This window comes from Neomonachus schauinslandi, chromosome 3 (assembly GCF_002201575.2).
Source record: "Neomonachus schauinslandi chromosome 3, ASM220157v2, whole genome shotgun sequence".
Classification (NCBI taxonomy): Eukaryota; Metazoa; Chordata; class Mammalia; order Carnivora; family Phocidae; genus Neomonachus; species Neomonachus schauinslandi.
Window position 1 is genome coordinate 150,139,703 of NC_058405.1, and position 12,932 is coordinate 150,152,634.

A 12,932-nucleotide genomic window follows, 5' to 3' on the forward strand; every position below is an offset into this window, starting at 1 on the left:
TTGGCTTCTAAATCCAATTGTTTATTTCCTGATAGTAGATTACCTCTTTAAAGATAAAACAATAATAATAATTTTATAATTCAAAATATCAATCAAGATATAACTTTAAACCAGGTTTATGATTATTTCCTCTACTTTTGTTGCCAATTGATATATTTGAATTGCAGAAAATTGGGCATGTGGAGGAGAGACTGGGAGACTGCCCCTCAAGTTAGCCTGGTGGTCCTCCATCCAACAGACACGGGAAGGGGTGCCTGGGTGACTCAGTCGGTGAAGTGCTTGCCTTCGGCTCAGGTCATGATCTCAGGGTCCTGACATTGAGCCCCACGTCGGGCTCTCTGCTCAGTGGGGGGTCTGCTTCTCCCTCTCCGTCTTGCTCTCTCTCTCAAATAAATAAAATCTGAAAAAAAGAGTACTATCAGGAGCTTGCTCTCTCTCTCAAATAAATAAAATCTGAAAAAAAGAGTACTATCAGGAATAAGTGAACTGGCCTTGGTATAGGTACAGAGTTGGAAGAACAATATAGGATCCAGTTGGGCACATGTGAATGGGTATAAAGGATGCGATTGGTAAAATGGAATCTCTCTGAGAAAGAAGGTTATATTAAAACCTTTTTCTCTTTGAAATCTTTTCCATTAAACATTAACTTCTCTCTGTATGGCTTGCCTCAGGGACAGAAGAGGGGTGGAAGAAGTTAGAGAGGGGTCCTCCAGAGGGATCTATCTGGTATCTAGGGTGATGGCTTTTACCTTCTAGAACTCAGGACATAAGCTTATTTGGCTTTTCTCTAAGGTCTTCTTGCTGGCCTTTGAGTGATGTAGGTGTGACTATGTCATTCGTAACCTATTCTGAAATCTTAACACTTAATCCTTCTAGAGCCAAAATCATAAGTAACATGTGAGAAACAAAATAAAAAATGAAACAAAGACAAAAGGGTCTTTTGCTAATGTTATATTAACACTGGTTTCTTAAAGTGTCTTATCTTGCAAGTTTATCTGAAGCTTTGGTTTTTAGCATTTCAGTCAGGACAGTCCCAATTGGTGGTGTCAGGCGAGTGAGAGGAGAGCTTCAGACTTCAACCATTTCCTGGAAACTGGTATATACAAAGCTGAAGAAATAAGATAGGATTGTTGGCAAAGATCAGTCTTTAAGCTTTTTCATTTGCTTCCTTCTTTTGAGTGTCAAGAATTTATCTTGTCATTCAGCAGAATATGGAGACTTCATCTAAAATTGGAAAATGAAAATGACTTTTGAGGAAACTATTGGTTTTTGCAAATAAGTCATCATTTTTAAGGTAAACACCCTTTTGTCTACTAAATACTTCACAATCTTTCTACCAATTAACTAGTAAGCATTCACAAAATTCATCCCACAAAAATGTAATGAGGAAATGAGTGCAAAATGTAGCAAAAGTTCTCTTATAACTAAATGATTTAAGACAACTAACATTGGAACAAGGCTATGGGTTTTCCCATCCCTGGAAATCTTTGAGAGGACTAAAACTCACTTGGTTTATAACCCGCGTAGAGGAGCAAAATTTGCCACCCTAAAATGTGTCTTTTTAGCATGTGGATTATTTTAGGCTGAGTATTTTTAAGAAACAAAAAGCTCAAGAAGAAACTTTCACCTTCCCCTTAACTGTCTAAAAGAATTTAGAGAAACTGGCTCCAGGAAGGGAGTTATCACCATAGATAACTACAGTATAATATGAATTAGGTGTGGTAGACAGGGAGGAACTTAACAAAATTTTTGTTAAAATTCTTCTCTGTGCCCCATTGTTTCTGTATGCCCCAGCAAACATTTGCTTATGAAATATTTACTCTTTTCATCTTCCTGTGAATTGTCTTCAATCCCTTTGAAGTCCCAGATCCCAGCCCCTTCTCCTTAGCTCAGAATGGCATATAAGCCTCAATTGCTTGTCTGTGGGCCTCATATTCTTATGGCCCCCCTGTTAGTACTTTATTAGTAATTATTTGATTTTCTTTTATTAATCCATCTCATGTCAATTTAATTCTTTGATAGCCAAAGGAACCTAAGGGTAAAGTAAAAATTTTCCTCCCCAACACCCAACATTAAATTTCTTGGGGCTCAGGGTCCCTCCAAGATTCTGTTATTCTCGTATGTTCATCTGAATGTAAACTGGATAACTTGATGGTATTGAGGAATAATAATAGATAGGATGCATCCTAAATCACATTATTGCATTTAAGATTGTGATTAAGTTCTCAGAGGAGTATTATTATGCTGCTACTGACTATAATTCATGTACTACTTGAAGAAGCTCCTGGTACAGGACTAATAATGCAAGTAAAAATTAAGAAAAATTGGAATTTGTGGTTCTTGAACTAAAATAAATATTGAACTAGGTTTATAAATAGTGACTAATGTATGTTGTCTACTAAGGTGGGAGAGTGGTGGGGAGTGGTGCGGCCAATGGCAGAAGTAGGGACAAAGTGTACATGAGTGAGGAAGAGGAATACTTTGCCCTTTGATGGCTTTTGATGGAAAGAACTTAAAGCAGTTCAAATGAGTGAAGGTGTCTGTTTTCAGTGCCCCTATCAGTGACCCACAGGAACATACAGACACACCCAGTGTGATGCTCATGGATTTGGTCCAACAAAAGTGTTTTCTCACTTCTCAGGCAGAACTTCAGCCCCTTTGATTAACAGGTGCCACATTTGCTTCATTAGGAGTGCCCTTGACCAGCAATGGAAAAGAAAGGGAACATACTGCAGTTTCAATTGTTGTGGGACTCAGGTTTTCTCTCAGCACCGCATATACGCTTGGAGACATGGGAAGAAGATCTGATGGAGAATGTGGCTCAGTTGAATCACTTCGGCTTAAAGAGATAACAAGGTGCATGTTGAAAAGGATTAAAAATAATAGCTTCTGGTGACACTGTGTCAGGAACTCATTTCTAGGGCTTCCTCTATTTGTTTCACTGAGATGCCTAATTCATTGTTTGAAATCAGAGCATTCAGCATACTCTGGAATACACAGCATATAAAAAGGCAACTTTATAATTCCAGTCATGGTAGACTATGGTGCTTCCTGAAGACTAGCTTTGTGTATTAAAGCAAATGGGACATTGAGCATTAAAATGCTTTATTGTCAGGTATATGTACTTGGCTCTATCCGAGTAGAAATGCTTTTTTTAAAAAAAAGATAAATTCAGTAAGAGATATTTTACATGTGGCTAAGGTTACTTACATTGTTGAAATGGGTATAAAAACAGATGGAACATAACCTTTGTCCCCCCTTTCTGTTGGTCTTGAAACTGGAAAAGAAAGGCCGGAAAAAATGTTATCAATATTATTGATAAATTTTTTTAAAGTCTAGACAAATATAAGTAACGTTAAAAAGAAGAGCGGTATTGGGCGCCTGGGTGGCTCAGTCGATTGGGCGTCTGCCTTTGGCTCGGGTCATGATCCTGGAGTCCTGGGATCGAGTCCCGCATCGGGCTCCCTGCTTGGTGGGGAGCCTGCTTCTCCCTCTGACCCTCCCCCCTCTCATGCTCTCTCTGTCTCTCATTCTGTCTCTATCTCTCAAATAAATAAAAATCTTAAAAAAAAAAAAAAAGAAGAGCAGTATTATGATTGTTTAGTGACTCACAAAGATTTTGAGTTGAATAGATGAAACAGTATTTTAGGTGAACATAAAATGTGCAAGAAGAGCAAAACAGATCTCTTGGCAGGCCTAATCTGACTTTACATATTATTGTCTCCAAAATGCATGAGAAAAAGTGGGAGGCAACTATATTACCTGTCTTCAAAGTTATGTTCAAGTTTGATTATATTTGATTGATTTGTGTATTGCGGGATTTCTAGTAACTCAGCAGGGTAGCAGCAACTCAGCATCTGTGGGTGACAATTGTAGGCTATTCCAAAAGATGGTGCTCATAGATTTAGTTGCTATAGATGAACATTTTAATGGATTGTATACACTTTCATCAGAGACACAGAATGGTTAACTTAGATTACAATTATAGAGCTAATTTTATTTATATTCTTTCATGTATTTAACAAATATTTACCAAATGCTTCTTTTGGCCAGGTGTGATTTTAGCCCCTTAGGATACAACCAGGAAAGGCAGGCATGTCAAGACTAGTTATTGGAAGGCCAGCAGGTGGGGAATGAAGCACTGACCCCTTAGCCCCTCCCTGGCAAGTAAACTACCCAAGCTGAGTTGTGAGACTACAGTAATGTAAAAAATATAAAGCTTATAAACCTCAGGCTTCTTTTGCAGAAAACAGACTCCCCTAACCCTTAACAGCTTTCTAATCATTACCTCCTCTTTCTTTTCCTCTCTCCCAGTCATAGACGTGAAGTCAGCACCACTTCTGTTTTAGGAAGGAGAAAGCCAAAGCTCTCCAGGCGGCTGGGAGAAGGCGCATGGCCGTGTGAAGTCTAGTCACAGCCACCGATTACTAACTACTCTGCTGGAGTTGGACAGCCCAGCTGTTCCTCTTCAGGAACTGTTGACGCACTACTTCCTTTCTAAGGCTTTGACCTTCACATACCCCCTACGTCTTATGACAAAGTAAACATAAAAAGAGGAACTTCGTTTACTCCAATATGAGGTTATTTGCCAAAAGCTGAGGAAAACAAGCAAACAGAAAGGACCTAACCTTCGCAGGGCTGGGAGCTGTAGTGTTTACTGAAGGCTTTGTCTTTGGGAATGTCAGGATAAAGGTACTTCAGAGGGTTTTCAGGAATGTTTTCAGCCATAATAACCTTGTAGTCTCGAAGGATGTCGGCGAACGGCAGAGCAGACAACCGACCTTTATTGTAGGGTTCTACAGAGTGGAATCTCACTTCTCCTGGAAAAACAGAAAGGGTGGGTGGAGGGAGGTACATTCAGGTTCCTGCAGGCATTCTTGGGGGCTATTCTTCCTGCCCACATCATCTTCACGTCACTGGCTATCAAGCAATGCCAGCCCTTTTCTGCAGTGTGGACGGCACACAGTGCCATGTGACAGAGGACACCCACACAGGCTGTGAGAAAGTCATGAGCCTCTCTTCTGGGACAACTGTAACAACTATATTCAAACCCCCTGGACACATGAAAAACAGAACACCATGCTACACACTTCTGAAAACTGAAAGACCAATAACCAAACTCAGTACTACTTTCACAAGTATAAATCATGTACCATTTTCAGAATGGTCTACCCAGGTGAAAGTTATTCCTCCAAGGTGGCTTTCACTGAATCTTAACAAAAAGGTTCCAGGCATTTTATCCTTTAGCAAGAGGCGCTCCTTCTCTTTGCTAACAAAGCCCATGACATACCTAAAAATAGAACAATGCATAGTTTTACCTGATCAAACACTGTAATTTATTACATTTGTATTTATTTCATTCACAAAGGACAGACCTAAATTTGTTCTGAGTATAATAAAAAGTCAATGAAATACTCCTCTAAGATTAAAGTAAATATCAGTACTCTATGAAGAATGTAAGAAACTGAACTATTCCCCAACCCTCTATCACTAAACATGCTTGAAAGGAAAAAAACCAACAGCTTAAAAATAAGAACCTAATGAACTCATATGGAAAATATAGCCTGTAACTCACCCATCTATCCAAAGAGGAAGAATGTGTTTCTTAATTAGATCCAATATTGCTTCAAGCCAAGTCCAAAAGGTAAATGATTTACCAGGTAAGTGTTCCTATTGTAATCAACAAACATGTCAGGACAATGATTATTTTAATAGTTAATGTTGATACAATAATTCAAGTTCCATTTTTCAATGAAATACTCCCTTAAACTTTTTTTAAAAAATTATTTATTTTAGAGAGAGAGAAAGCAAGCAAGGGGGAGGGGCAAAGGGAGAGAAAATCCTGAAGCAGACTCCCCACTGAGCAGGGAGCCTGATACATGTGATGCAGGGCTCTATCCCAGGACCCTGAGATCATGACCTGAGCAGAAACCAAGAGTTGGCTGCCCAACTGACTGAGCCACCAGGGCGCCCCAAAATATTTCCTTTAAACAAGACAATAGTTCAGAGTTAAAAAAAAAAATAACTGCATCCAGGAAATCCTCAAAATCCCAGATTATGATATGGAGGCTTAAAAAGAAGCACTACTTAAAAAAATTATCTAAATGATATTCTTGCTCCCCTATTTGTACCTTGCAGAACTTGGCCCAGGTGAGATGACCATCACTGTAGCTAGACTGGACTAAAAGAAAAGAAAAGAATGAGATTTTTATGAAACAATTAGACTTTTCAATTTGGTGCTCAATTTAGATTTTACCCAGCCCCTTTCAAAAATTCCTTAAGCACCTCTTACAGGTTTGTAGTGTACTTAATGCTAGAAACAATAAAAATGTAAGATATCATGAAATCTATTTTCTAAGAAAAAGTTCTTTTCAATGGAACTAAGATAACTTTAGAAAGAGGGTGAGTGTCTAGGGCCAGGCTCCCATGGATAGATAGGATATAAATTATCAGAGGAGGAGGAGGAGGAAACTAAACTCTAGTAAGAATAATGTAAGATGAAGCATAGTGGACATGAACCCGGCTTATATAGAAGACAGCAAGAGCTGTCTAATGTTGGTAAATAAACGTAAAATAAATTTAAGTTAGATATGGCCAGATTACGAGGAGTCCTAATTATTATTATGAAAAGAATGAACTCGAGATCTATTAGGCAATAAGGAGGCACTGACTACTTTGAACCAGGGTGATGAAAGGGTACAAGAGTTTCTATCTAAATTTTTGAGGAAATTATACTCATAAGGATAATCTGATAAAGATCTGAAAGGATATGGCTGCTATCTATACTACACATTTAAAAACTTTATTCACTCAACAAATATGCCTACCATTGCAGTTTATAAACTAAATAAGTTCAAAAACCATATTTACATTAACTAAATGTTTTAATATTCCCCAAAGATCTGATTTATTTAAATACCTATTGATCAGATAGTAGGTCCAAGTGGCAACCCAGCATCACTTGCCAAATCACACATGATTTCACTACTGATGCTCAGATGCATCCGTGGCCCTACTTTAATTAGAACTGTACACAAACTCCATCTTAACTCTTTTTTGGTGCTAAGCATGTTCACCCTAGACTTGTCAAAATATAGATATCTTTTGAAATTCTTTTAGAAAAATCTTACACTGTAGTCACTACAGGAAGTACCAATGAGTCTGTTTTGCAAACTTTAAAAATATTAGTCAAAACTGAAATTTTCTTGATATGGACAATCAAGTATTGCCTGGGTGGCTTTTAATTTCTATTAAATTCCCTGGTCCTGGAATCAGCTACTGTCGAGTTGGTTAATGACCATTGTGATATTAATATGAAAGTCAAAGCACCATTAAGGCTTCGCATTGCACTCAGTGGAAATGGCATAAAACACCCTGGGGACTGAAGAGCGGAATGGAGATAAGGGGCTTTGGAACTGGACAGGCGTGGCCGGTGTCTTGGCTCTGCTGTGTACTAGCCACGCAGCCATGGCAAGTCACTTAACCTCTGAACTTAAGTATCCTCATCTATAAAGTGGATAGAGTAAGGAGTTATCCTTTCCTAAGAAAGATAACAGAACATTTAGCTCTGTGCCTGGCAATACAGTGGGCACTCAATAAATTGTGACTATCATTATTATTATTAATAGTAGTAATATCACCTGGTTCTTTAAAATGCTTGAGTACCCCAAACAGGGCAAGTCTTCCACATCTACCCGCTCTCACCTGTAAGCTTCTCTGCTAACATATTGAGTTGATCTGAGTTAAGGCCACGGCCGACATAGGATGAAAACTGCCAGCTCATCACTTCCAGGAGTTGACTCAAAGTGGCAGATGGAGGATTATTAAAGAAAACTAAGTTCTGAAATAGAGTTGTAATGATGATATTCATTAATCACATTGAACACACTATAATTCAGTATATAAAATTCCAAACTCTTTAGGCCAATCTAAGTTAATACAGAATATCGTCTCATCTCTGTTGTGCATTTTAATTGACACTGATTTTGTCTTTTCCTAAAGAGTTCCTTAATCCTTGAGTCTAATAGAATATATGGCTCCATCTTATCCTTGAAAGAATCATTGGGCACCTCTTAACTTTCCCTGGACTATGGGCTATCAATCAACTCATACAAGTACTTAATACTGTCCAACAAATCATTGGGCAAATATTCTTTTCTGAAATAATATTAATCTTAAGCAAATCTATATCCAGTTATTTAATTAGTTTATCATGGCTTGGTATAAGTTATACCTTGACCAAACAAAGAATCCCAAAGCACAAAAACAGATAAGTCTCAGGCTAAAGTAGGTGACTCTATAATGTGAATTCATAATTACCCTGAGTCCTGTTTTATGAACAGTATAGTAGTCTTTTTCTTTTGATCTGGACAAGAGAATCTTCTGTATGACTAACTGCAAACAAGATTGCTTGTACCAGAGACTGGGTCAACAATAGTGAAAAAGTAGACTTCATCTCAGATTACTGGAAAGCAGAAGGTGTGAAAGCCAAGAAAGATGTCCTAAAGAGAGAAATAACTGAGTAATGTAGTGCAGTACAGGGAGAACCATGAACTACGCTGGGCAGCAAGAAAAGGAACCAATCCAAGAAACTTCAGAAGGTGGGAATAAAAGAGGATACAGCATCCAACAAGGAGTGGGAGATAGGAAGGGGAGGAATGGAGAGAAAGAATTTCTAGAGAGGCAGTTTCCCCTGAACCAGAGAACTGTGTCTGGATAAATGACCAAAAGGCATAGAACCTAATCGAGGTCTGGGGGCTTGGGTTTTGAAGCAGAAGAGAGTGAAGAAGAGAAACCAGAGTTTGTTGTTATGCTGGACTCTCTAAGTAGGCTGTGCATCTGCATTGTAAGCTATGTATGATCTGCATTCCCACATTCCTCATCCAGGAGCAGAGCAGAGTCTGGGATGGTTAGTGGGACAACTTTGGTGGCTTTCTTATAGAAGAAGGATGCTGAAGAAAGCTAAGTGCCACAGTGCTGTACTCAGAGGACAGAGAAGTGACCCATCTTTCTTCCTCCATCCTGAAGTTGAACGAAAAGCTCTGAATATTTGTAGCTCTTAATGGGGCATGACATGTAATTCCAGGGGTGTAGGCTCTTCTTGGCTTTAAAGACCAGATAAGTTCTCTAGTGGGTCCTGCTCTCAGTGCAGCCTGAGAGGAAGCGACACTCCACGCACCCTCTGCAGCCTCCTCTCTAGAGTTAATCTGTTTCAGATGCCAGGGCACCGGAGGATGAGAAGGCATCAGGCTGAGTCATTTACCATATTGTTTCCTTATTGGGCACATTTTTTAAAAAGGGAAAGAACACTTGGAGCTAACTCATCATGTCTGTTCTTATTGCTAGAACCTAAGGTAAAAAAAAAAAAAAATTCTTAAGAGTGAATATTTGCTTTGAATTAAGAAGAAATGTTATTTATATTTGACCTATTTTTTCTAGACCTCGGTGGTTTCCAGGACAACACAATGAGATTTTGTAAGAGGGAACAAGGCAAAGGGCTGACTCATCTTTTTTGCCACTCCCTTCCGTGGTTGTCTTTTAAGAAGAGCATCTGTTTTCTGCTAGCTTTGTAACTTGAGGCCAATTTTTGATCAATGTTTCAAATAACCACCAGATGGCATTAAAACCCAACTTGAGCCTAGAATGGATTAAATCTATAATCAACTGGAAAATTTGTAGAGTCAGAGGGCAGTTAGGCAAGATTGGTTGATATTCTAGGTCACTTATTTAGAAACGAATTTTCTACCTTTGTAGAAAAGTCTGTGTGGAGGTGTGACCAGAAGTAGTTGCGGAGGTAAACACAGCAGTTAGACGTTAAATTCTAGACCAAGAAGTTTCCCCACAGCCCAATTAACAGAGCCACAGGATGGGCCTAGAACTCTCTGTGATCCACATAGTTGGGAGCTGATCAGACCCTCAGAAGTAACAAATACCTGTCCGTCAGTTTTGCTAGCCAGAACTCTCCCAGCATCCAAGTACATCAAAACGTATCATTTTAAATATAACATGAGAGAGGGTTCATGCAACTAAATATATTGGAGTTCTGGAAGAAAACAACCCACAAAGACATGCCAAATTTCATATACATAGATATACGAATATATAGTCAAAATTCATACATATATCTTTTGATGCAGATGGGTGTTTTGACAATAAAAAAAATCAAATAGAATTAAAGGAGGAGAAATAGGAATAGAGACCCTACCTGGGAATCATTGGTTGACACATTGTACCAAATGATGGATGCCCAAGCATTAGGTAACTGACTGACATTGGAAATCATCACCACAGGTAATGAGCTGGTCTGGTTTAAAAGAGAAAAAAAAGCACAGTTATTACAGGTAGTTGCACCTTGCACTGATTTGATACTTGATCCTGTCCCCTACAGGGCTATCTCAAGCCAGCTCTACTGCTTTAATCCTGGTGTTGACACTGCCCTGGTTACTAAAATGACTTGTGAAGGAAAGGGAACTTTCTGAGCATCTATGAATCAAGGTATAAGGATGAAAGAAGCCATAAAAACAGGAACCCTTTCAGAGTGCTTGGTCAGTTAGCTTCTCCAGTATCTTCCCTTGACATTATACAAATATTGATACTTACATCATATATAGCCCAAAATGCAACAGATTAGAGCTTGCATTGATTTTGCCACTGTTCTCTTACTAAGTTACTATAAAGAATTTAATTTTAAATTTATCTTGAGATGGACCAATATATTCAATTTATGATCTGACATCTAATTAATGTCAGTACTAGACATGGGCATTTTCACTGCAGAAGATGGAGAGGTAAGCAATGTTGGAGTACAAAGCTTTATGAGAAACAGAGCTGCCTGGTCTGCTGTGGAACTCAGCTTAGCAATATTTGTACTGTCATTTTCAACCTCATGGAATAAACAGGCTTTCACAGACTAGTGTGCAAAACCAATCAACTTACATTAGTCCCTTCTCAATAACAGTGGTTAGATTTCTACAGACAGTGAAATACCCAGCTTAATAGCTCATGGAAACAGAGGTATAGGAAAAAGAGACAAGGAAGGCATTTATGGAAAATTTTTACATATTTACACTTATTAAGATAAAAAAGGAAAAGCAGAACTCTAAAACAATACATCCCACAAATAAGATCATATTCGGGGTGTGTAAAACTGTGTTTGTTCCTTCATGCACCCATTCATTCATTTATTTAACCTATGTTGAGCATCTATTATGGGCCAGGCACTGAGTCACTGGTAATGGAGTGACAAAGTCATGATGCCCTGCCTTCAAGGAGCTCATAGTCAGTCATGTTCAATTTAATCCTCAAGATTGCTCTATTCCTTCTTTGAGTACAATAGTGACTGTTATAAGAGAATCAATGTATCGTTAATGTTCCTATCATTTGTCTTTACTCATTACATTAGAAAAGCTTTCCTTCTGAGGGATTTTATGTACAAGTTAAAGTTTTGAAAATATATCATTATGTGACATGGTTTAAGGATACTTATTTCTCTTTAGGCTTTCCACTAACTATTCATGACTCAGAAGATCTCAGAAAATGAACCAACAAACATGCAATCTGGGCAAGCAATTATTCAATAGATATCCAATTGATAATGCCCATGAGATCTTATCATTTATATTTAACCAGAATAGTATACATTCTAATAATAGAATGTTGACTAATTAGTAACTATCTGACATATTGGTTTTCTAAACTAAATTTTCTAAACAAAACTCTAAACAAAAATAAAAAATAGGGAATGTACTAAAACCTAGAAAAGACTGGGCTTTCATCTATAAATGCCAGCCAATGACTGAGTATATTATTAGTAAATAGTTGATTGACGCCTACCTCCAAATCTATGGTCAGGCCATAGAGGCAGATCTGTGTTTCAAAGGTTATAGAATGAAGCTCTTCAGTTACCATGTGACAGCCCTAGGAAGAAAGAAATCAATTGTTATCTTACAAATGCACTCCTACTACCTATTAGGCCTGCTTCTATAAAAATTAATAAAGTCTTAAAGTAAATGCCCCAAACATTCCCTATTATGGAACTTTCCCTCTTATTATTTAAAAAAAGTTATTTAGCATATATACAGAGTGAGAAATCTTATTTCCACAAACAGAATGATTTTAAGTCTCCCTAACAATGTAATTTTTGACTTTTTTAAAATTCCAGCATATTTTCATCAGTTTAAATGCAGACAAATAATTCTTTATTTTTAATTTAAAAAAAATTAGTCCTTCTGGCTTACAAACTATTAATAAAAGCAATGCATATGTGTATAGATATAACAGAAACAAGTCAGTGTCATAATGAATTTGTTTAAAAAGTGAAAGGAAGTTGTTTTAAGAAGCAAAAAAAAAAAATTGTGCAACAGAATCAGAGGGCAATCAGTCCAAATTAGAGAAAGAGATGGAGAGTTCCTAGGGGGATGTTGCCAAGAAAAAAGAAAAAAAAACAAAAACAAAAAACTCAGATTGACCTGTTTGACCATATTGCAAGATGTTTTCAAGTTTCAGGGCGCCTGGGTGGCACAGTCAGTTAAGCGTCTGACTCTTAGTTTCTGCTCAGGTCATGATCTTGGAGTCGTGAGTTCAAGCCCCACATCAGGCTCCAAGCTCAGCAGAGTCTGCTTGTCCCTCTCCCTCTGTTCCTCTCTTTGCCGTGCACTCTCCCTCTCTCTCAAATAAATGAATAAATAAATCTCTTAGAAAATCTTATTAAAAAGAATGAATAAATTTTCAAGTTTTGAAGAAAAGTTTTGGGCTACATTAGTGATAAGTACATAAAATAAACTGATCGAATAAAATGAAATTAAGGCAATTTATAAATCCAGGGTAAATTGGAAGTAATACAAGAATGGAAATGCAATTATACTATGATATATGGTTCAGCTGTTAATAATTTTCATATATTCATACTAATGTTAACACTGAATATACTGACT

At 37.7% G+C, this 12,932-nt stretch overlaps 1 protein-coding gene across 1 annotated transcript in view; it reads right to left on the minus strand.

The window, feature by feature from the left end:
• Positions 1–951: 951 nt before the first annotated feature.
• The window catches only part of STAT4 (signal transducer and activator of transcription 4), a 91,474-nt gene continuing 79,493 nt past the window's right edge, over positions 952–12,932 (minus strand). The window contains exons 15-24 of the mRNA XM_044913365.1: positions 11,833–11,916; positions 10,205–10,303; positions 7,705–7,840; positions 6,132–6,181; positions 5,576–5,670; positions 5,154–5,290; positions 4,629–4,820; positions 3,211–3,277; positions 2,731–2,839; positions 952–1,224 (exon numbers count right to left, since the gene is read on the minus strand). Of these exons, the coding sequence (XP_044769300.1) occupies positions 1,198–1,224; positions 2,731–2,839; positions 3,211–3,277; positions 4,629–4,820; positions 5,154–5,290; positions 5,576–5,670; positions 6,132–6,181; positions 7,705–7,840; positions 10,205–10,303; positions 11,833–11,916 (996 nt within the window). The 3' untranslated portion in view covers positions 952–1,197. The remainder of the gene's footprint in view (positions 1,225–2,730; positions 2,840–3,210; positions 3,278–4,628; positions 4,821–5,153; positions 5,291–5,575; positions 5,671–6,131; positions 6,182–7,704; positions 7,841–10,204; positions 10,304–11,832; positions 11,917–12,932) is intronic.